Source organism: Sinohyriopsis cumingii, chromosome 3, assembly GCF_028554795.1.
Source record: "Sinohyriopsis cumingii isolate HCF-2022 chromosome 3, ASM2855479v2, whole genome shotgun sequence".
In the NCBI taxonomy this organism is placed as follows: domain Eukaryota; kingdom Metazoa; phylum Mollusca; class Bivalvia; order Unionida; family Unionidae; genus Sinohyriopsis; species Sinohyriopsis cumingii.
Genome location: NC_142963.1, coordinates 49,804,186 through 49,831,068, shown reverse-complemented (window position 1 = coordinate 49,831,068; position 26,883 = coordinate 49,804,186). Strand labels below are relative to the sequence as shown.

Genomic DNA, 26,883 nt, shown 5'->3' with positions numbered 1-26,883 from the left:
AATGCTACATGTCTGCAGCATGATGCCCCAGTGCTAGACATCACTATAAACTGCCACACTGCAGACATTGTAGTGATATGCCTGAAAAATTGTTAAAGCTATGTTATAAATCTGAATCACAAATCTCACTTCTTTGGAATGGGTTGTATATAAATATGTGTTTGGCTATTTAACTGATACAAAGTGATTTCTGCTGTAACTGCAGTTCAAGGTGATGTAACCAGTTTTCTTTCTTCTTTTATCAGCTCAATGTATGGGTATTTTGGACACAACAAAAAGTACATTCCAGTCTCCCAACTTTCCGGAAAGATATCCCAGTTATGCTGACTGCAAGTGGAAAGTGATAGCTCCTATAGGGAGTAAAGTGCAGCTAAATGTATGTATATATAGATAAATAAATATGTATAGATAAATAATTGTATGTATAGACAGATAAATGTATATGTAATGATAGATAATTGTATAAAGAGATAGATAAATGTATGTATAGATAGATTAATGTAAATGTATAGATAGATAACTGTATATGTATTGGATGTCATAATATTTATTGCATAATTTTTTAATGATCTAATTTTTAAAAATTGGGAACATGCATTTCTTTGCTCTGCTTTTTTAGGAAAATGCATGTTTTGTAATTTAATGTTTCACAAATTCAGTTTTTTATTCTCTGTGATACCATGTGAAGGAGGCATACAGAGTTACCTATGTCAGGCCATACCATTCCACTTTGTCCAGTCAGTTTGGAATTTTACGTTTGGTTCAAAAAACTTTTGAAGAATTTCATGGAACAACTAATACCAGATGATGCTTGTATCTGTAAATCAGCAAATTCAGTGTAAAATACAAAAACCATTGTCTTGAAATGGTCAAGAATTTTGAATAATTCATAATTTTATGAGCAACTTTAGTCAACTCCTCCAACCTGTATTTTAGCAAATGGTACTGAATCTGTAAGCATGTTCAATACTTGGATAGTTTTTAATAAATGAATGCAAATTACTGATATGTAGCCTTTATCCAGTCTGAACTTCAATATTATTTAGTAATTATAAATCAATCTTGGGAATGATTTCTTTTTAATTGTCCTTATGATAATTTGTTTTAGTGAGCAACATATGAATGAATTCATTTTTGTACAATTAATTAAATGCACGACTAGTAAATCTTAAAAATTGCTATGAGAAGAAAATTTGTTTGTGCTTTGCAATATTTCTTGTAAGTAGAGAAGGTGAAATTTCGTTGGAGCTTCCCAAAAGTCAGCCTATTGAGACCGGCTAACTATATGATGTTTTTTGTGCACTAGTTATAATTTGGAATTATTAAACATGTAATCTGATAATTAAGCTTATTTTCCTTTGTGTTCATTTTTATTTTGCTCATTATTTTTAATTTGGGTAGAAAGAGATTTCCTACTTCTGCCGTTCCCTTGAGGAGCCTCCAAGTACAACCTGTTTGTTTTTTCTAGTAAATCAAAATACTATATAGAAGGTGTACAGTTTACTAAATTTTGTTTCAGATCTATTTATTGATCTGCCTAATTTTACAGTGTCCCAAAAAAATAACCTGTTCTGGAGTAACTATGCCAACAGTTTCATATTAAATCATGGATGATTTCAAAAATAATTTTTGTAATTAGCATTGTTTATATAAACTTTAGCAATCTCTGGGCATGATGGGTTGCTTTAAAAACTGCTTGAATTTTCAAACTGTTGGAAAAGTCCTTGAATTTGTTTTGAAAACTCTTAAATTTTCCACAGACGGAATAAACAGTATTAAAAATAAAAGTATATAACTTTTCACATTCAGAACTTTTGTTTTTTAATACATATTCTTTAAAATTAATAAAACAATTAAAATGGGATACAATTGGATGGATCAAATGCCACATAACTGTTTATCAGCCTTTGCTGTGATGGTGTGCTTGTTATTATACATTCTTTTCCTACTCTTTTATACCTATTTATGCATTAATAAAAAAGTAATGTATGTAAGATTTAAATCTCAGCAAGAAAAATACTACATGAAAACTGTTGGATGTCCATGAAGAAACGATCCATGGATGAGTCACTAAAAATCAACTGTCAGGAGATTGTACAAATAGTTATTAGGCATGTTCACTTTTTTGCTTAGCCCTGAAGTTGAGGCTATTTATCTTTTAAACAATATTGAAATAATGTCAAAAGTACAAAGGACTTACAGGTAGATGATCTAATTCTTTTATAAATGCAGTTATTGGTCTACATTATTATTTCAAGGTTCCTCAAAAAAAATGTAAAAAAAGCATTAAGATTGCCAGTGCTGACTATTCCATTAGCTCTGGTGTAAATAATAGGCAATTAGAAGAAAACATAATCACACTAATTGTAGATGTTCAGACCTACTCAATAAAATAGATTTTGAATGAGGGTTTATGTGAAGAAGATCAAAGTCAGCGTTCACCATTTTCTGATGAAGTTTTATAGACTTAAGAATTCAATTTGATTTGGAATTGAACTTTCAATAGCACCATATTGGCAGTGACAGCAGTGAAATGTTCAATAACATCATATTGGCAGTGACAGTATTGACATCTTGAATGGCATTGTATTGACAGTGACAGCAGTGAAATGTTCAATAACACCATATTGGCAATGACGGCATCAACATCTTCTATAGGATGGTATTGGCAGTAACATTATTGACATCTTGAATGGCATTGTATTGGCAGTGACAGCAGTGAAATGTTCAATAACACCATATTGGCAGTGATGGCATCGACATCTTCAATAGGATCATATTGGCAGTAAAAGTATTGACATCTTGAATAGCATTGTATTGGCAGCGACAGCAGTGAAATGTTCAATAACACCATATTGGCAGTGACGGCATCGACATCTTCTATAGGATCATATTGGCAGTGACAGCAGTGAAGTGTTCAATAACATCATATTGGCAGTGACAGCATTGACATCTTCTATGGGATTGTATTGGCAGTAACAGTATTGACATTTTGATATTGGCAGTGACAGCATTGACATGTTGAATAGCATCATATTAGCAGTTGTTATGTATATTTGACTTAATTTATATTTGATTTAATTTAATTGTTTGTATGTTATTTTAAAAAATTTTATGCCATTACATGTAATAGTGATGTAATTTCGTTTACTGGAATTTGACATTTTCTAGAAATTAGTTTGACCTGACTGTTTTTTTCATAAACACCTAAATTTAGAACTTTGGAATCTTTATTCTGACCTAGTTCCTGGCCTTGATTCAAAATTAGTAACAGTTGGAGTAAACAGCAACATTTTTTTATTCATTCTTAATGTGTGATTTAAGGAGTGGAATTGAGGCTGTACTGGGTGTATATGACTTTTTACATGTAATGGCCTCTGTTTCGAAATTCTGGTTTTATCAGAATTGCACTGTAGGTGGTATAATACCAATATTTTGAGAAATGATCTCTGTTGGGGTTTTCAACATTTAGATATCAAGGTGTTTTTTTCTGTTGTGACCAGTTGGAGTTTAATATTTTAATTTTTCTTCAAATTATTTGGATTTCAAGAGATTAATTCTTTTCTCTAGAAAATATATTAAATTCTCATACAGAATTCTTGGACAAAGACATTTTTTGCAATTTTATTGAGAATTCAAACACCGGATTATATTCTGTGGTTAAACAAAGAACTGTTGACACATCAGTGCTATAATGACTACAGTATACGTCATTGCCTTCCATTTTAGATCTTTTTCCATGACTCGAACTCAAATTCATTAGAACATTTTATTACTAGGACTTCTAATTTTTAATTCTTGGATTATTTTTGGATTATTTTGGATTTGATTCTTAAAATCATAAGTTTTTTTCCTCATTTTACCTTTTTTTATAGGGAAATAAATTATTTGTTAAATTTTACAAAGCTTTCTGTCTTCACTCTTTTCTTGTTACTGTTTATGAGAGCCTAAACACATAACACAGTGACAATATTGACATTTTTGCCAGCTTGATGACCCTGCCAAGGCAGACTGGTTTGCTAGCAGACTGGTTTGCTAGCTTGATGACCTTGCCAAGACAGACTGGTTTGCTATCTTGATGACCTTGCCAAGGCAGACTGGTTTGCTAGCTTGATGACCTTGCCAAGTCAGACTGATTTGCTAGCTTGATGACCCTGCCAAAACAAGTCATGCACATGAATATTTTCAGTAGATGTTCAACAACCTGTATTTGTACTTGTACCTTTATATTATATTTTCCACTATGGTGTATTTGATCTTCTTTCAGCATATTTCCTCTTGATGTTCCTAATATAGTTGTGTATGATTGGTGTCCAAAGCAGAACAGTCCACATTCCAAACAGACAACATATGATTGCTGCAGATTACTTTATCTGTAAAATTTTATTTTGATTAATATTTTGTGTGTTTCTGTAATGGGTAAGCTACGTTTTCAGTTTTGTCCATCTGTGGTTTATTACATATAAATGTACTGACAAATATTTTTCTGGGTTAGAAAGTTCATGACATTTGACTACAAAAATCATTAACAATTAAAGCCATACAAAAATGTTTTACCATATGTAGCACTTTTACTGAAGAGGTCACCTTTATTTACAGGTAAATGTCATGTATACTTGCTTATAAGTTTAGTCCAGCTGCAAACTCCACAGACCTAGATCTGCATTACATAATGCACCAGCAAATCTGGGTCTATGCTGTTTGCTAGGAGTAATCAGTAGAACAACAAAACAACATAGACTATGATGTATTGTTGTATTAAGTGATTGTAGCTTAGGGTCTATGTTGTTTGCAGTCAAACTCAACATACACATGAGTATATACAGTTCATCAGGGGCCCCGAGTGGCCGAGTGGTCTAAAGCGCTCACCATTTCGGATCACTGCCATCTCATCTCTGCCTGTGTGGGTTCAAGTCCAAGGCTCGGCTAGTGTGGGTATGTGGGAAAGCCTGCCAGTAGCTTCTCGTGGGTCGGTTCTTCCCTGGGTTTTCCAGGGTTCTTCCTCCACCAGTTATACTGGCCACCATGTATAGCCTTGTGCTGAAAAATGGCGTTAAACCCGAGAACAACGACAACAACAACAACAACAGTTTATCATATATCTGTGTAAATGGGACTTAAATGGCTGCTACTGTATGTACTTGTATATAAGTCGGATCCAACTGCAAACTGCATAAACCCAGATCTGACATCGCCTAATGTGGTGGCAGATCTGGATCTGTGCAGTTTGTTGGGACTAATCAGTAAAATAGAAAGTGTAGACCTTGCTATGCCTGTGCATTATATGGTAGCAAAATCAGGATGATGTTATTTGCACTTGAACCTAACTTTGGAGTATATACATTACATTGTGAATACTGTAGCATCTTTCTTTATGTATGATATTTGTATGCCCTTGCCATTTCTGTGGAGAAGACATACATGTCCATCCTATCATGCTCCATCCCATCATTGTCCTTGTCAATAATTTTACTCAGTAACCTTTGAATGACTTCATCAATTGAAGCCTCATTTTGTATGGGGTTTTCATAAAGGGGAACAGAGTCAGGCATGTACAACTTTATCCTGGATGTAGGATGGATAGAGATTTGTTAAAAATCCATTTGACATAAATGTAACCAGATAAAACCAGACCACGGGAAAGTGTAGACCATAGTAGACATTTCCCAGACCTAGATCAAATTCGATTTTCACAAATTTCTTTTAAATTTGTATGGAGTTATGGCCCCTGTTTGACATTTACCCTTCATTTACATCATGCTGATGACAGAGTCATCAGTTTTGATGTTCTACATCAGTTCTAATTTATTCTTTCTTTTGCAGTTTACCTTCTTCCAAACAGAAGAAAGGTATGATATTGTTAAGTTTTACGATGGGCTCTCTACCTCAGATGACTTGATCGGCAGCTTTTCTGGATCTGTGAGACCTGACACAGTTGTATCAAGCACTAATTTCCTCCTTATTACATTCAGCTCAGATCAAGATGTTGAGATGTCAGGGTTTTCTGCTAAATGGACTTCTGGTAAGTCATATAATGCTATTTATGGATATCATGAATTGTATTTGTTGGCTTGTTTTGTGCAACAACAACAAAGTAGAAATGCTGAATGCTAAAGTACATGTTACACGGGTCATGTAAGCATTCAACACCAACTATTTTAGTAACGGGTGTCAGTTTTTAGAATTTGATTCTACATACCTATAAGTGGCAAGTATTCACTTCATTTGGATTCATATATATCCATATTCCTTTGGAAGGTCATTATTTAGAAGCCCCAAGAGGTGCATATGGCAAAATCAGTGTTAAAATATGTTGACATTTTTGGACACAATGAACCTAAAGGTGTGCTCCAGTACAATCCGGATTGAAAGTCACACACTTTTATGTCACAATCAAAACTGTGCATATTGATAAAAAAATTCTTACTAACCTCGATTTTGACAATTCCGCTCGATGTGGTCTTATTTTGACCCTCATTTAGTTCATGTAAAAGTCCATAGCAATAGATAATTTTAATCAGGAAGTTTCTCGGTGACAGTCAAGGTGCAGAGCATTCAATAAACTGGGATTTCTTGTCTGATGGGATGTAGGAGTGTATAAAGTGGACATATATGAATAACAAACACTATACAAGGTAAAATGTTTTTTATTTCCCTAAAATCAAGCAAAAACTAATGAAATAGTGCATTTGAATATAAATGTAACCATGTTTTTATTGTCAGTTTCTGTAATCAACCTTGATGATGTTCTAGTATTCAGCTTAGCAACCAGCCTCAGTAGTCTCAGTAACTGATATGATAGCACTCAGCAGTAGTGAAACTGCACAACAGCTGTAGTAGCTAAATGCTAGTAATGGCTTTTATCAGACCTTATGATGGAAGTGAATGACAGGTAAAAAGTTTTATCATCTTTTCAGTGGCTTCTTCTATGTTGGAAATTTTATACAGAAGCTATTTTGTTCTTAAATATATCACGTTAAGAATGGATATAGCAGGATTCACCATTTTTGTTACAGCCAAACAAAAACTCCAAATTAAAAGGTTATATGTGGATGAAAGTCCTACTCTCCCACATTTTTTTCTATTGCAGTTTTTGTACAACAGTGGTGGATTATTTATTTATTAGTAGAAGTGATGATGCCTATTGACCTGCCATTAGCTTACTTATTATGATAATCTATCTGAAATTACTCCAGCAGTTGTTGAAGAAAGCTGCCAAATCTTTCCACTCCCTGATTAATCTTAGCAAATTTCATTCAATTACATCAGTGTTCAGATTATTTTGTGCTATTTTGATTTGGGTAAAGTTATTATTTACAGTATATACTTACTTATGAGATAAGTATAATTGCAGACTGCAGTGACCAAGATCTTCTGTTGCATAATGCACTGGCAGATCTTGGTCTTTGATGTCACTTAGGAGTAATCAGTAGAATAAACAGCATAGACCCAGATCTGCAAGCGCATTATTTGGATCTTTGTCATTTGCAGTTTCACTCAATTTATAAGTGAGTATATATGGTAACTTAGAAGTCCATAGACTTACTGCAAATGTGAATTTACCCATGGGCAGGTATTGTAATTTTGCACCTGGAACAGACAGAGTCAAGTAACCCATGCATTATGTATTAACACAAATAACTTGTTGCTGTTTGAACATAATAATCTATTTATTAGGTATGCAACAGCATAATTATATTTTAGTGGGGTTAGGTACAGTAAGGTACAGGGAATTATGAAACTTGCATGGGGGATATGATTTGTTTAATTCATGAGTTAAGGCCAATTATTAGCATAATCTTCTATAGTATTAAGGAAAGATAATCTTTTTCCACCAAGGTAGTTCCACTAAAATTTATCTGGTCATGTAGTATATCCACAATGGTGTCTTGTGTCATGTTAATCTGGACTTGCTTTACAAGTGTTTTTATCCAAAATGGTGTCTTGTGTCATGTTAATCTGGACTTGCTTTACAAGAGTTGTATATTCACAATGGTGTCTTGTGTTATATTAATCTGGACTTGCTTTACAAGTGTTTTTATCCAAAATGGTGTCTTGTGTCATGTTACTCTGGACTTGCTTTACAAGTGTTTTATCCAAAATGGTGTCTTGTGTCATGTTACTCTGGACTTGCTTTACAAGTGTTTTTATCCAAAATGGTGTCTTGTGTCATGTTAATCTGGCCTTGCTTTGCAAGAGTTGTATATCCACAATGGTGTCTTGTGTCATGTTAATGTGGCCTTGCTTTACAAGTATTTTTATCCACAATGGTGTCTTGTTGTGTCATGTTAATCTGGACTTGCTTTACAAGTGTTTTTATCCAAAATGGTGTCTTGTGTCATGTTAATCTGGACTTGCTTTACAAGAGTTGTATATCCACAATGGTGTCTTGTGTTATATTAATCTGGACTTGCTTTACAAGTGTTTTTATCCAAAATGGTGTCTTGTGTCATGTTACTCTGGACTTGCTTTACAAGTGTTTTATCCAAAATGGTGTCTTGTGTCATGTTAATCTGGCCTTGCTTTGCAAGAGTTGTATATCCACAATGGTGTCTTGTGTCATGTTAATCTGGCCTTGCTTTGCAAGAGTTGTATATCCACAATGGTGTCTTGTGTCATGTTAATGTGGCCTTGCTTTACAATTATTTTTATCCACAATGGTGTCTTGTTGTGTCATGTTAATCTGGCCTTGCTTTATAAGTGTTTTTATCCAAAATGGTGTCTTGTGTCATGTTAATGTGGCCTTGCTTTACAAGTGTTTATATCCACAATGGTGTCTTGTTGTGTCATGTTAATCAGAAATAATGCAAGAAAGAAGGACGCTAACTTTGCTTTTAGACTGGCAATCTTTTTCAGATTCTTTTTTATTTATTTAAATAATTCCCACAAACTTTTAAAATCTCTCTCTCTCTCTCTCTCTCTCTCTCTCTCTCTCTCTCTCTCTCTCACACTCTTATTAAAAACAAACTTTCAGTGTTGGACTGTATAAAAATAATCACCATCTTGGAGAACTGTTTTTCTCCCTAATCTCCCAAAAATTTATTGTGAGTGAGTGAGTGAGGGAGAGAGAGAGAGAGAGAGAGAGAGAGAGAGAGAGAGAGAGAGAGAGAGAGAGAGAGAGAGAGAAGAGAGAGAGAAAGTAAGTGGGGGGGGGGGCATACCACTTCAGTTGTATGTGTTTGCAAAGGAGACAGGCCCAAATTTTGTTGTTGAATACACAAGATGGGGAATTTTGCCAGCCTGTACATCTGTCTTCTTAATTTCATCATCTATGGTACATTTTTAAGAAATTAAAATTCTGAGATATGATGTATAAACTATGCATTTTGAGATTTATTATCAAATGTCACAGTAGGTAAGAAAAAGAAATTGATAGGAAATGCCACAACTCTACAATATAGGGATTTTTTTTCTCCATCTGGATAATGGCATACAGTATGGACTACTGTTTATTGGATTATCTCTGTGTGATAATCTCTATGGGTATGTTAGCTTGGCTTTTATCTATTCAAGAAGGCATTTGCTTTGGAAATGTGAATCCACCAAATTTGATAAACACAGCAAATTTTGTTGTAAAACTTAGGCAGGTTCAGTTGGTTATAAATATCCCCCAGAGAACACTTTACATCCATTCAATATACCATATGTACTCACTTATAAGTCTGTTCCAACTGCAAACTGCACAGACCTAAATCTGCCATTGCATAATGCACCAACAGATATAGGTCCATACAATTTGTTAGGATTAATCAGTCAAACAAAAAACATATATCCTGATCTGCTGGCACTTTATGCAGTGGCAGATTTAGGACTATGTTGTTTGTAGCTGGACCTGATTTATTTATAACAAGTACACATGGTGAGAGTGGAAACTGTCAAATCTAAACATGGCTTCTTAATTCAGTCATTATATGGTCTTTTAAACCTTCCGATCCAAAATCATTCTTAAAGATATAACACATATATCTGTTCAAGCTGTATGCATTTGTCTTTCCAATCCATAGTAAGATTTAAAATGTAAACCATGAAGAAAATATAATTTTTATCAATATGTAACTGCTTAATGAATAATACTTGCTCTAATGAATAAAATATATGTATGGTCACATGAACTCATATTAACATGCATTAGGAGGAAATTATACATAATGAACGAAAACTAACTTTCTTTCCCTATAGTCCTGCAATCCTGAAAAGTACAATTTTATATTTTACTCTGAAAGAGGATAGAATTGACCAATTTGTCACCTGTACAACCATTAACCATTAAATCTTGTACTTGACCTTTAAATCTTTATTCACATAACATATCTCTTGAAACCTTCTGTGAAATATGAGCTTGTCTGACATTATCACCCATAAACTAGATCTCAAGGTGGTGTCAGAGACCATTTAGACACATGGTACATACTCACTTATAAGTAGAATCTAACTGCAACCTGCATAGACCGAGATCTGCTATCACATAATGCACAGGCAGATCTGGATCTGTGTAGTTTGTTTGGAGTAATCAGTAGAACAAACATCATAGACCCTGATTGGCTGGCACATTATGACTTCCTTATATATATCTACATTGAAGCCTACATTGAACCAGCAGTGAGATAGGTGTGATGGATTCACATATCTATTATGTATTTAGAAAGTGATTTGTCAAGATGCATTACCAGAATGATTTATGCAGTAATACTTCCTCATTCAGTCAAATTAGGCATAATAATTTGTCTTTTGCAAATGCATTAATTTGTCTTTGCAAATGTAATATTTTGTCTTGCAAATGTAATAAATTTCTTATAATAATTTGTCTTGGAAATGTAATAATTTGTCTTGCAAAAGCAGTGTCTTGCTTACAGTGATCAATATCCACAACCAGTTTTCAGCATGAGACCCTTCTCACAATCTTAGTTTGGAGTATCCTCATCTGCACCTCTTGTGGAAAGTGTTATGTATATTTGATTTAATTACATCTGATTTAATATATATCTATTTCAATTTAATTGTTTGTCAGTTTTATTTATTTTTTATTTTTCATTACATGATATTGCAATGTAAATTTATTCACTAGAGATGATACTTTTTTCAGAAAATAGTTTGACCTTGACTGTTAGTTTATAAACACCAGATGTTCACCTAAATCCTGACCTTGTTTCAGAATTTGTAGCAACCTTCGTAAACAAGTTCTATTTTATCTTGAAATGATTGGTTGTTTCCAAGGTCATGATGGGACTTTGTCTTTAAGATGTAAAATTTTTTTATATTTTTTATTTCTTAGAGTGAAAATGATTGGTTTTCGTCAGGGTCACACTGGGTAAATGTGATCTATACCAAGTACTTGCTTCTATAACCTTCCAGAAGATGATCACATGACCCCTTGTTTACGTTTCAGAAAGACCATATAACCCATGTTTTGGAGAATTAATCTCAGTAGAAGCTGGGCTGTTAAACTGTTAGTTGCATGTTGTGCTTATTTGGAGTTATTTCAAATTACTTGGATTCAAAAGGATTAATTCTATTATTTTTCTGGAAAATATGTGTGCTCATGTAATATCGTGGAACAAGGACAGTTTTTTATAAAAATTTATTCAGCTATCAGAAACCGGAGTTATAACACTACAGATTGCAGCATATGTCATCGTCTTTCATCTTGGATTCTTTGTCGAGATTGAAATGTGAAATCAGTAGAACATTTGGTTATTAGGACTGCTAAAATGTTATTCTTGGATTATTTTTGGATTATTTTTGGATTTGATTCTATAAAACCATAAGTTCATACTTTTTTCATTTTTAAAGAATTTTTCCAGGGAAATAAATTATTGTATTTTTTTCAAAGCTTGTTGTTTTCACTCCTTCTTGTGTTACTGTTTATTCGAGCCAAAACAAGTGACATAAGAAAAGAATGCATTGAGAATAAGACTACAAGAATAAAGCTACTGCTGGACAGCAGTTTGATGCAATGAATATGTTACTGTCAACTACTTTAGTGTATGAAACTTGAATTGATCATCCATTTAGTTGGGTTATTTTTTAAAATAAATGTGTTTGTTGAGTTACTTGTTCCATATGTACAAAGTGTTTTACCCCAACCCACAGGACCTTATTTTATTATATAGGTCTTTATTTATTTACTTATTTATTTTGGGTGAGATTTCATTTAAATTATGGATACACAGTTTGTATATACCCTATATATTTCACTTTGTTTATTAATATACATAAATCTGTATGACAGTAAATCAGGATGGAGAGAGTAACCATACCTGGGTCCATACAGAATAATGTCATTCATAAAACTGATGATTGTTCTGTATTTGTAATGTTTTCTTGGGGCAGTCACTTTTCCTTTAAAATATTCTTATTTCCTTAAACCCTCTTCATTCCACCATGACTGATATGTATTCTTTTTTAAAGAATTTGTTTTGAAAATCATTTTTTAGAAAGCTAATACCATAATTTCTTTCCATGTTTCACTTCTAATAAGCCAAATAGCTTATGAAAATTACACTCAGGAAATATTTATGGTGATTATCCAATGTAATTATTGACCTTGAAATGTCAAAATCCAACTGGCTTGTGTGCTTGTTTTGATGATGCCTGTTTTACTCGATTGAGTTGTTGGCCATAGGATGAGATTAGGAGGAAAATATCTAGCTATTAGATTGTCATCATTCAGCTTTTTATTATTTTTATTTTTCATTCGATTTCAAAGGTTTGCTCTCAATGTATGACCATTGATGTTTAATAACCGAGTTAATTTTGTCGGTTTAGCTACAATAGGCCACCATTGTGTTTAGTATACAAACATGTGGCATACACCCTAATAATCCCTTTTGATTAGTGAGATGATGTGAGAACCCTCCTTACCTTTGATAATAAGCTATAGTGGAATAGAACACTGTAAATTCAGTATTTTAATGCATTGGTGACCATTATGAGCTTTCATAGAATCACTGCAAATAGCACCTGGACAGAATTGAATCACTACAAGTAGCACCTGAACGGATGTGTGTGTGTGTGATTTGGATTTTAATGTAGCTTTAACAATTTTTCAGTCATATTGCTACGATGTCTGCAGTGTGGCAGTTTATAGTGATGCCTAGCAGTCACAATATCCTGACATCAGGCCAACCAGTCCTAACACTAACTTCTTAATGCTGAATGACAAGCAAGGCAGCTGTTAGTACCATTTTTGTAAGTTTTTGGCATGACTTGGCCGGGGATCGAACCCATGACCTCCCGCATCTGAGAAGTATTTATTTTAGGTTTTAAGAGAGACTCAAAAAGATGGCCAGGATCATGTAAGCACTGACAGATGTAATAACAGTAACAATATTTCTCAAGAAAAAAGTAAAAAAATATACGATGAAATACATTGACATAAAATACATTGATATGAAATACATTGACATGAAACAACATGCTAAAAGCATGGGACAACCAAAACCTTTATATGCAGTAAAACGTATAGAAAAGTTTTTGCCACTCTATCCTTCATGAAAATTGTGTACATCATGCTTTGAGTTTACCTTGGTGACATCAACTCTTTATCTTCAAACAACTTGAAAAATTATATTTCTAAGAAGACACTGTCCTTCCTTTTCAGAAAACAATTAATCAGCAAAAAATTAAATGAGAGAAAAAATGTCAAAAATTTGTTACAAGCTTGTAATTTATCAGGACATAAAAATTTGATGAATTTATTGTAAGCTTTTCTTCTTACTAATGAGGCACTAAATTTGCTGAAATATAGTATTAGCAAAATAAATGAAGACAGAGAAGAAAACTTAATATTTTACTTTGAAAGTGTACAAATTGTCTATATCTTTGGGGCTACAATTGAAATGTACAACACCAGGGGCTATTATTGACTATGACTTGCTTACAAGTCCAGTGCAATTGGAAACAATGTAGACCCTGACCTGTCGACACATATTGCACAAACAGGTAAGTTGCTTGTTTTATTGATTATGCCAAACAAAATACATTGACCCAGATCTGCAGGTGCATGTGCTTGCAGATCTTGCTCTCTGCAGTTATATACAACTTACAGGGAAGTACATACAGTATATTTATAGTGATTAATACTATAGGTGAAACGATTAATCAATGCATTGCTGTATCGATAATTTTTTGTTTTAATGATACCCATATCAATACAGGAAGTGAAGAATCTATGCAGAATGAGACATTTACAAGTTACTTTAATGTCCAGCAGTTGTGAATAATTATTAGTCTTTTGCCTTTTTATTCTTTGTTGACAATTCATCTAAGACAGCAGTAGCAGGCACATGTACTCATTTCTGACAGTAAAAATGAAGAAATATTGACAACACCTAGTCACCTTCCACAAATTAATACAAGGTGTCTCACTCACTTGGTTTGAAATCTGCCCCCCCCCCCGCTAATTATTTTTTTCTGTGAGCATGTTCAGCCAATGATATATTGACGTAAAGAAGACATTCCAGATTTGTTCCCCATCTTTGACTTAACTACTTTGATGATTGTATTATAACCACTTTTTGTGAAGTTTATTGGTTAGTTCATATTTTATCTACTTGACATATTGAATTTGAAGGCTACACTTCCAGTGTGTAACACATTGAAATATGTTTCATTCAGTTCTGATTGGTGGTTATTATTTATTCGTGTCCAGGGTAAAACAATAACCTCCAATCAGAACTAACTGTAGCTTGTTTGCTGTGTGATACACTGGATGTATTGGCATCCAAACTCAATCCAAACAGATGCATAGCAGCAGAGAAGCTTTATGCAAAAGTGGCTTTAATTCTGTAAAGTGTTTAAATTGTAATTGACTAGCAAGTTTCAAATTTCTCCTTTTACACTGATATATGTAATCAGTGACTGAATGTGCCAGTGGGATAAAAAGAAAAAAAATCAGCACAGAATCAGCTAATAGGTAGATTCCAAACCGCATGAGGGACGTACTGACATTGAAGAGAAAGAAAAGAAAGAAAAAGACTCCACTTCTTTCTTGCAGTACATAGTTGTTCCTTTATTAAAATGAGATGATCTTACCTCCAAAATGGCAGCCATGGCAGCGGTACTGAAAATCTGTATATGATTATGTCTCCAGAATAAATGGTCATATCGACTGCAAGAACAAACTTAAAGACCTAATAATGTTCCCTACCTTAAATATTTACAGCATGGTTTTATGTTTTCTAATTTCATGGTGTTTGTTTTCTGTAATAATATCATTATATATGTTTTTGTGTTATAGGTGTTGTCTAATGTTGTAAAGTGTTTAGATCTTCTAAAGATTAGGTGCTATACAAAGTCCTCATTATCATTATTATTATATGGGGTTTTTATGAAAAATGTAGCAATATATAGTTGGTTCCAAATGAAAATGGTGATCATTAAAAATTTTTGTTGAAAACTTTGTTTACAGGATTGTACAAAATTCACTTAAGACAAATAAAGCTTAAATGGCATGTTTGTATTCATGTGTAGAGGACCTGGTTATATTTTCATATTGCTCAGGCCATTTGTCTACTGTTATGCCATTTGTCTACTGTTATCATAAATTTTGATCCTTTGTGTGTAGTGGGGATATCTTTTATACAGATATTTTATTGATAAAATAAAGTAGATTCAGTTTTATGAGCCAACTTTTATATATGATAGGAAAAGATTATTTTTGTTGTTTTCACATGTTGTCAAAATTTATATGGACGACAGATGCACTGAAAATGGTTGACATTTACAACATCCTGCAAACAGTGAAAGTACCAGAAATTTCTGGAAATGACAATTTTCAGATTAATTCATTCAAAAAGACCAATAGATGAACATGCTGTATTATGTTATTTTAGGACAACATTAAAATATCAACCTGAAAATCATTACATCAATAAAAGTAGATTTACATGTTTTAATGCTATATAATTATTTCCCGCAATTCATATTAATAGAGATGGTCATTAACAATGAATTAATTGCTAGTTGTAATATTTCCCCCAAATCAAATATACATTCATTGTACATGTATCTAGATTCTGATAAAGTTTTTAAAAATAATTTTTGTTCATTCATTGGTTTTAATTCATTATTAATGAATTAAATACAATGTATACTTAATGGAATTAAAAGATGAATATTGTAAAAAATGTTCTAGGTAATGAAAGTTGGAAAATGAGCTTATGTTTATTTTGCTCACTGGAATATTTGTTATTAGAGCTGGATATTGCCATCCATATTGTGCCAAGATAATTGTTGTTGATTCAATATACATCACAATAGCATAACACGTGATAATCATAAGTTAACTGTAAAAAATGCAAGTGCATCCATGACAAGAGGAGATGCTATCCTCTACAAGCAAAACTATGTAAAATAAACATTACATAAATTTGTTTCAAGATTACCAGATGTGATCCAAAATTTTTTTTCACTCTGCTTACAGTCTTTCCTTTATATTTTTAGGTGCACTAAAATGATTTAGAAACTCTTTTTTTGTTGTTCCACTTTTAAGGGAGTTAATAATGAACTGAAAAGTGTTAAGCAAATAAATGCGAACAATACGTCAGTGGAAAGTCTGTTTACCATAAGTCAAGTCAAACTGCAAACAACAAGGATCCTGACCTGCCATCACATCATGATCCTGCAGACCAGGGTTTATGTTGTCTGTTCTACTGATTACTCCTAACAAACTGCACAGATCCAGATCTGCTGGTGCATTATGTGATAGCAGATCTGGGTCTGAGCAGTTTGCAGTTGGACTTGACTTATAATTGAATATATCTGTTATTGTAACAAATAAAGCATAACATATTCATACTATATTATAAATATTTTCAAACCTCTCGTGATAGACTGGACTTATTTTGTTGAAATATAAAAGTTTCCAGCTGTTACTTTGGTAGATATAGCATGTATAAGTTGGACAGTTTGTAAAAACTGCATAGACCCAGATCTGCTGTAGCATAATACACTGGCAGATCTGATTCTGTGCAGTTTGCTACGAGTAATCAGTAGAACAAACAACATAGACTATGATCAGCAGGGACATTATACTTCAGCAGATGAAGATCTCTGTTATTTGCAGTTTGACTTTACATAAAAGTGAGTATTACAGTGTAAGATATAGTTAATATTTGATAGTTTATATCATTTTGTTAATGTTTCCTTTGCCTTTCATCCTGTATTGATAATTTGAGACTGTGTTGATACACTATCACATTGCTAGTTTTGTTTCCATTGAGAGTGGATTACAGAAAATATGGTAAACCAAAAATGTTTTAAAAATGTGTTTGCTCTTTGGGATTATTCCTCACACACCCTTTTTACCCTTTTCTCACTTTCTTTTCTGGAGCTAAACGAAACTCTGTTTCTCATAAGTAATTATTAGTTGACTTGAAGTTCAGTAAAGTACGGTCCATATGATTGGTAAAGTTATTGTTACATTTTTCACACTGTGAGGAGATTATCTGAATAGAACTTGACTAGTTTCTTGTATATTTTATTCATGTTGTCTCATTTGATTGCTCCACCATCAGATGTCTTCACCATCAACTGTCTTCACCATCAGCTGGCTCCACCATCAGCTGTCTTCACCATCAGCTGTCTTCACCATCAGTGGGTTAGGAATGTAGAATAGGCCTGATATGCTAGCATGGCATGTCCTAAGAGGTGACTAATATTGGCAAGAATTCTAGTGGCTCAGTGGTTAGCGTTCTGGATTCATGACTGAAAGGTTACTGGTTTGAATCCTACAACTGGATTAACCTGGGTCAGCTACCATGGTGTGTCTTTGAGCATTGCACTTTACTCCATTTGCCTTGGCACTAAATAACTTTGTTGTTTGTTGTGCCCTAAATGCAAAGCCATTAATTGTTCCATTACTGTAACCTGATCGGAATTGTACTTAACTTTTTAGTTGTAACCTGATAGGAACTGTACATAATTTCGCAGTTGTAACCTAATAGAAATTGTACATGACTTCTTTGTTTTAACCTGACAGGAAACATTTATAACATTTTAGCTGTAACCTGATAGGAATGTACATTCTTAGTTGTAACCTGATAGGAATTGTACATTTTTGTTGTAACCTGATAGAAATTGTACACACCTTCTTAACACTTAAGAGATTATTTTCACTTTGCCTTTGATAAACAGATTATGGCACTTTGAGTTGTGCTGCAGCAGAAATCAAACATCAACTTAGTGAACTGCACCAGCTGCATATCTTCAGAAGGAATTTCCATCTGTTAAACTCCAGTTACCAGCTGTTTTGGGTGTGGAGTGTAACAGCACAATTGTTTTGTCTACTGAGTTTCATCCTACTTTTCATATTTGAAAGAAAACTTACTGCTCAGTTTTTGTTGATCACAATCAGCTGTTTTATACCATGCTTACACAGCAAAGTAGTCATTTATTAAGTGTGAAATAATTAAGAAACTGACTGTTTTGTAATTGTATTATGTGTGTGTATGTGTGTGTGATTAGGATTTTTAAGGCAGCTTTAACAATTTTTCAGTCATATCGCTATGATGTCTGCAGTGTATAGTGATGTCTAGCACTCAGGGCATCATGCCACAGACATGTAGCATGATGTCCCACCCAGTCACATTATCCTGACACCAGGCCGACCAGTCCTAACACAAACCTCTTAATGCTGAGCGCTTAGCGAGGCAGCTGTTAGTACCATTTTTGTAAGTATTTGGTATGACTTGGCCAGGGATCAAACCCACAACCTCACGCTTCTGAGGCGGACACTCTAACCACTAGGCCACCAGAGCGGTTTAATTGTATTACTGATAATTACTATTTATAGTGGATTATGAAGGACATATAGTAGGATTGGTACCTAGTACTTATACACTGTTTGGGTAATGTTGCATATACATGTATGGTACAATTGGTGCATACATGTAGTACCTACACTTTAGTTTGGGCATTATAGTCATGCATGGTACATTTGGTACATACATGTAGTACCTACACTTTAGTTTGGGCATTATAGTCGTGCATGGTACAATTGGTGCATACATGTAGTACCTACACTTTACTTTGGGCATTATAGTCGTGCATGGTACATTTGGTACATACATGTAGTACCTACACTTTAGTTTGGGCATTATAGTCATGCATGGTACATTTGGTACCTAGTCCCTAGACTTGGTTTTGTTAAGACAGTATATGCATATATGGTACAGTTGGTACCTAGAACTTGTTCTTTGTTTGGTTAAGGCTGTATAGTCATGCATACTAAAGTTGGTACCTAGAACTTGCACTCTGTTTGGTTAAGGCTGTATAGTCATGCATACTACAGTTGGTACCTAGAACTTGTTCTTTGTTTGGTTAATGCTGTATAATACCTAGAACTTGTATTCTGTTTGGTTAAGGCTGTATAGTCATGCATACTACAGTTGCTACCTAGAACTTGCTCTTTGTTTTGTTAAGGCTGTATAGTCATGCATACTACAGTTGGTACCTAAAACTTGTTCTCTGTTTGGTTAAGGCTATATAGTTGTGCATACTACAGTTGGTACCTAGAACTTGTACTCTGTTTGGTTAGGGCTATATAGTCATGCATACTACAGTTGCTACCTAGAACTTGCTCTTTGTTTTGTTAAGGCTGTATAGTCATGCATACTACAGTTGGTACCTAAAACTTGCTCTTTGTTTTGTTAAGGCTGTATTGTCATGCATACTACAGTTGCTACCTAGAACTTGCTCTTTGTTTTGTTAAGGCTGTATAGTCATGCATACTACAGTTGGTACCTAGAACTTGTACTCTGTTTGGTTAGGGCTATATAGTCACCCATGGTACAAGTTACCTAGCAATTATACTCTGGTTAAGGCAGTATAGGCATATTTCATACAGTTGGTAGCTAGTACCAACACTCTGACTGAGACAGTGTAGACATGTATGGTATATTCGGTAACTAGAATTTATCCTCTGTTTGGTTAAAGCAGTAATATATATGGACCAGTTGGTACCTAGTATCTATATTCTGTTTGGTTAAGGCAGTATCGACTTGTATGGTACAGTTGGTATCTTCTATCTATACTCAGTTTGGTTAAAGACACTATATTCATATTTGGTACATTTGGTACCTGGTACCTGCACTCTGTTTGGTTAAGGCAGTTTAGGCATGTATGGTACAGTTTTTACCTGGTACCTACATTCTGTTGCGTTAAGGCAGTATAGGCATGTATGGTACATTTGGTACCTGGTGCCTACAATTTGGTTAAGGAAGGATAGACATTTATTGTATATTTGGTACCTGGTACTTACACTCTTGTTAAGGCAGTATAGGCATGTCTGGTACATTTGGTACCTGGTACTTACACTCTGGTTGAGGCAGGATAGGCATGTATTGTATATTTGGTACCTGGTACCTACACTATGGTTAAGGCAGGATAGGCATGCATTGTATATTTGGTATGTGGTACCTACACTATGGTTAAGGCAGGATAGGCATGTATTGTATATTTGGTATGTGGTACCTACACTATGGTTAAGGCAGGATAGGCATGTCTGGTACAATTGGTACCTGGTACCTACAGTCTGGTTAAGACAATATTATACCATAAAATTAAACATTCCTATATCATTTGTTATAATAGCTGTCATCTTGTTATTACAAAGACTAAATGGCCATTACATAAATCTGTCAGGTACTTAAGCAAAATCATTAAATCAGTGGCATCCCTGAGGATTGAGTTCATTGAGTTTCAAATTCATTAGGATACTAACCCTAAATGAGAGATATAAATAATGGCAAACAATGCAGAGTTCTGTAATAGATCTTAATTAATTGGGTATTTTACTCCCAGGTTTGACACTAATTTAGAACTCTGTGGTAGCTCAGACATAGGGAATCAGAGTCATAATCCAATGTTCCAAGGTTCAGTACCTGCCCAATCCAGCCTGGGTCAGATGCCTAGAGTCCTTGGGAAAAGCTCTTACTGTAGCTCTGATTTGTATAAAAATAACCACCAAGTCAGCAAACAAATTAAAAATAAAATAAAAATGAAACTAATTTACAATATTTAATCAGATCTAAGTCAAGTCAAACTGCAAACAGCATAGACCCTGTTCACATAATGTACCAGCAGATATGGCTCCATGTTGATTGTTCTACTAATTGCTCCTAAAAAAGACTGCATAGATCCAGATCTGCAAGCACAATATGCAATGCACATCTGGGTCCTTGCAGTTGGACTTGAATTATAGGTAAGCATATATAGTAAGTAGTTTTTGTAACACTAGGCAATGCATACAACAAAAGGCTGAGTTCTAATCATCATTTCAAGAATGTGTGAAATGGTTTTATGCCCCTGTATGCCTAACTTAGACTACATGTGCACCAACATGCACCTTTATTTAAGAACATTCTCACCTTTATTTAAGAACATTCTCACCTTTATGTGGTCATGCACTCATTTCAAATGTGCATGAAAAGGTCAGAAATTCTCCTCGTTGCATAGTATGAGTTTATTGAATTCACCATTATAAAATATTGACTGTGTTTATGGCAAAGAAAATATGCTGATAACATTTGAATAATTGCTTAAAATTAAATTTCTGCACACTTTAAATGCATTTAAAAAAATTCTTAACGTGTTTTTCATTCGATTTATTTACATAAAATTTTTAATATATATATTTTTATGAGCTGAGTAAGTCTCTACAAAAATATTTGATAGAGGGAGGCACAATGTAAATAAATTGTAATATTTAATATTTGAAATTGATCGAATTCCCACAAAAATAGTAATTATTCTGCTAAAGTTACTTGGCCTATTTTACTTACTTTACATTACTATAGCACTTTACTGTGTATATATTAATCCTAATTTCCTTCTTGGTTTGCTATTTCATTGAAGAATATGTTATTGATGATTCATACTATATTGTTTCCTCTGATGCTCTGGTTTTTCCAGTCATTCCAAAAATGCACAGTTATTACACTTATTTCATCTTTATTGTTATCTATAGACCACATGTCAGGGTAGGTACTGGTTGCCTGTTAGGGCAGGGTGACAGCTGAGTGTTAGGGCAGGTACTGGTTGCCTGTTAAGGCAGGGTGTCAGCTGATTTTCAGGGTAGGTACTGGTTACCTGTTAGGGCAGGGTGCCAGCTATGTGTCAGGACAGGTACTGGTTGCCTGTTAGGGCAGGATGCCATCAAAGTATCAAGGTTGCCTGTTGCTACAAGATACTACTTTCCCGTTTCCTGTTGGGGCAAGGCAATGTTTGCCTTTCAGGACATTTTTTAAACATAGTCAAGTCTCGTCTGATGGCACTCTCTTTACCAGAGAAGGCATTTTAATACAGTCCACTGTACATTTAAAATATATTTATGTTGTAATTGAAAAATGTTGCAAATTGTTGTCCAAAGTGCTCACATCAAATGTTACAATATTCAGTCAGTTAAACCTCTATAAACTTGAGACCGTGCAGCTCCCAGGGAGGGCATGGTGCACCAAAGTGAGGGGCTTGGACTGTAAGCTTAAAACAGGGCAGCCCACATAGTGCACAAAAAGAGGGGTTTGAGACTGAAAACTTTAGACATGGTAGCCCACATGGAGGGTAGGGTACACCAAAGAGAGTGTCTTGGGGCTGGAGACTTGAGAAATGGCAGCCCCGAAGGAGGACAGGGTACACCAAAGAGAGGAGCTTGGGACTGGAAACTTAAAACAGTGCAGATTTCTAGAGGGCAGGGTGCACAAAAGGGAGGGACATGGGATAGCACAGATATAAAAAAATAATTGATACTCGCTAAAACTGCTTTGTTCCTACTCTTTTTTCATGTGGCAATGCTATGTATGAAGCTCTTCATTTCTGATGTAATTAAGGTGTACATTTATATTTTTTCTTTCATTTATATAATAGGGTTTGCTGTCAGCATCATTCATCATAATTAACAATATTGCGGTGTAATTTTATTTAAAACAATATGTCACTGATTATGATTAATTGCCAAAGGTTGAGCAATACATCACCAGTTACTAATTTATGTAAGTATCATAGTGCAGCATAATGAATGAGTTAGATATTTCTTCTTGTAAGGTAGTGACAATTTCTTTTGATTGTCTTCAAGTTTTGTTTTGTCACTATTCATTTATATTACAAAATCTATTCCTAAAACATGTAGATTGATTAAATTTTGTTCTTGCTCAACTCGGACTTAAATGTTTTTATAAAACAGTCAAGATGATGATGATGATGATGATTGTTCTTGCAGTTACTAATAATAATAATAATAATAATAAATAATGCTAACACTAATAATAATAATAATAATATGTGAAACAGCTACTTGTAAATATCCAAGTGACTAACACCATGATTACTGTAAAATGCATCATGATATCATGACTTTAAAACTGTACATACTGTATAACGACTTCTGACCTAACCTGTACATAATGTCATGACTGTCAAAGTATACATATTATGACTGTAAAATTAAACATATCATTACTGTAAAACTTGACATAAAATAATGACTGTAAAACTGTACACATCATGACTGTACAAACTATACATATCATGACTGTACAAACTATACATATCATGACTATAAAACTATACATATCATGACTATAAAACTATACAGTATCATGACTTTAAAACTATACAATATCATGACTGTACAAAATATACATATCATTACTGTACAAGCTATACATATCATGACTATAAAACTATACAATATCATGACTGTACAAACGATACAGATCATGACTATAAAACTATCCATATAATGACTATAAAACTATACAATATCATGACTGTACAAACTGTACAGATCATGACTATAAAACTATACATATCATGACTATAAAACTATACAATATCATGACTGTACAAACTATACAGATCATGTCTGTACAAACTATACATATCATGACTGTACAAACTATGCAGTTCATGACTGTACAAACTGCATATCATGACTGTACAAACTATACAGTTCATGACTGTACAAACTGCATATCATGACTGTACAAACTATGCATATCATGACTGTACAAACTATACATAGCATGACTGTACAAACTATACATATGACTATAAAACTATACATATCATAACTGTACAAACTATACAATATTATGACTGTACAAACTATACATATCATGACTGTGAAATTATACATGATATTATCACTGCCAGACTGTGACTGTATCAAGAACTTCATTGCTCCTAATAATGATTGTCACAGTCAAACTGTGTGACTGTATCAACATTATCATTATTCCTGATGGTGATTTTCACTGTCAAACTGTGTGACTTTATCAACATTATCATTATTCCTGATGGTGATTGTCACTGTCAAACTGTGTGACTGTATCAACATTATCATTATTCCTGATGGTGATTGTCACTGTCAAACTGTGTGACTGTATCAACATTATCATTATTCCTGATGGTGATTGTCACAGTCAAACTGTGTGACTGTATCAACATTATCATTATTCCTGATGGTGATTGTCACTGTCAAACTGTGTGACTGTATCAACATTATCATTATTCCTGATGGTGATTTTCACTGTCAAACTGTGTGACTGTATCAATGTCATTATTATTGATGGTGATTTTCACTGCCCAACTGTCACTGTATTAACTTCTTTATTTTTTCTGGTATTGATTTTCACTGCCAAACTGTGATGTATCATCTTCATTATTGCTGATAATGACTGTCACTGTCAAACTGTGACTGTATCAACTTCATTATTCCTGATGGTGATTTTCACTGCCAAACTGTGTGACTGTATCAATGTCATTATTCCTGATGGTGATTGTCACTGTCAAACTGTGTGACTGTATCAACATCTTCATTATTCCTGATAGTGATTGTCACTGTCAAACTGTGTGACTTTATCAACTTCTTCATTATTCCTGATGGTGATTGTCACTGTCAAACTGTGTGACTGTATCAACATCTTCATTATTCCTGATGGTGATTGTCACTGTCAAACTGTGTGACTGTATCAACATCTTCATTATTCCTGATGGTGATTTTCACTGCCAAACTGTGTGACTTTATCAACTTCTTCATTATTCCTGATGGTGATTTTAATTATTTCTGATAATGATTTTCACTGCCAAACTGTGTGACTGTATCGACGTCAATTTTCCTGATAGTTATTGTCATTGGTATAAAATAACATGATACTGTCACTTTGGTTTTTATTCAAAGCAAGAGTTTTAGCCAAATTTGGTAATGAAACTATTCAGAAAAATACTCTTTGCAATTTTTTTTAAATTATTAGGATTAGATTCTCTTGTAAAATATTCAGTTGACTGCATTTGCAAAAATGTAAAGATGTCAGAGTGTTATGGTATCTTTAAGGAGCACTAGAGCATGAGGATTACACATTTATATGCATCTAGCAACACATGACCTACCCTCTTGCAGTCAACTACTATGACCTACCCTCTTGCTATCAACTTGTGTGACCTACCCTCTTGTTCTCAACTAGTATGACCTACCCTCTTGCTATCAGCTAGTATGACCTACCCTCTTGCTATCGAGATCTTGTTAATCTTAATTTTCCATTTATCTTCCTGTATTATATAACCTATTTGAAAGCAATAAATGCATGCATGAACATTTGTACCCTGACTCAAATGGAGTTATGGTAGCCCATGAGACTTTCCATTTTTTTTAATATAAACCTAATGTGAACCACTTTGTTATTGAAATTAATATAGAATTTAAACATAGGTAATGAAAAGTGCTTATTTCTATGCCCTGCAAGTTCAGTTGAGAATAAAACATTCTTACTAGCTTAATACTTTTTCTTTGAATATTTTACTGTACTGCAGTATTTTAACTAAAATGCATTTTAAGACATGACATTGTACATATTTATTCAGAATATCAGGGCCACTTTTAGTGTGACATGTGGGATCTTTTTAGGATCAATACCACTGTTAGTATCAGACATGGGATCTTTGAGGATCAGTGCCACTGTTAGCATCACGCATGAGATCTTTGAGGATCAATACCACTGCTAACATCACACATGAAATCTTTGAGGATCAATACCACTGTTAGCATCACATGTGAGATCTTTTGAGGATCAATACCACTGTTAGCATCACACATGGGATCTTTGAGGATCAATACCACTGTTAGCATCACATATGGGATCTTTTGAGGATCAATACCAGTGTTAGCATCACACATGGGATTTTTGAGCATCAATCCCACTTTTTAGGACTCATGATACTAATTCAGTTCCCACAGTAAACACTATGATATTACACATTCAATAACGTTTTGAGTGCTCATGATCAGTATAGATAAAACCTGGATGTCAGCTTCTGTGTAGAGGAAAGGATATGAGCCATGGCATTTTCTGGACCTGCATGTGTTTGAAACATGTACTTTCAGTTTTGCACCAAAGAGTCAGGTGCTAATTTTAGTAGTGAGTGTTCCAAACTCAAGACTGTTAAAGGACTGAAATTCCATCAATAAAACAATGTCTCTATTTTTTTCACTTACAACTAGGAAAAGCTCTCAAAAGATTCTTTTTCCTAAAACATAACTTACATTATTACCCAATCCTGGTCAGCCAAACCCATATATACTCTTTTTAATATTCACCCATTTCCAGGCTGGTTCCCATTTTTCCATATCATTAGGACTGTGTGTCCTTTAGCGTCACACATGGGAGTTTTGAGCATCAATACCACTTTTGAGCATCACACATGGGATTTTTGAAGATCATTACCACTTTTAGCATCACATATGAAATCTTTTTTTGCATCAGGCACAAACAGCAAGCAGCAATCACAAGATGTAATACAAATACAAGTTGTTCAGACCTGCAAGAGAATGAATGCAATTAACACCTACCATATATACTCACCTACAAGACAAGTCTTATAAGCGGGTCC

General features: G+C 34.0%; 1 protein-coding gene across 1 annotated transcript in view; it reads left to right on the top strand.

The window, feature by feature from the left end:
* Positions 1-26,883, top strand: part of LOC149802826 (uncharacterized) — a 349,692-nt gene that overhangs the window by 42,311 nt on the left and 280,498 nt on the right. Inside the window, exons 3-4 of the mRNA XM_089952278.1 lie at positions 246-376; positions 5,824-6,022. Of these exons, the coding sequence (XP_089808404.1) occupies positions 246-376; positions 5,824-6,022 (330 nt within the window). The remainder of the gene's footprint in view (positions 1-245; positions 377-5,823; positions 6,023-26,883) is intronic.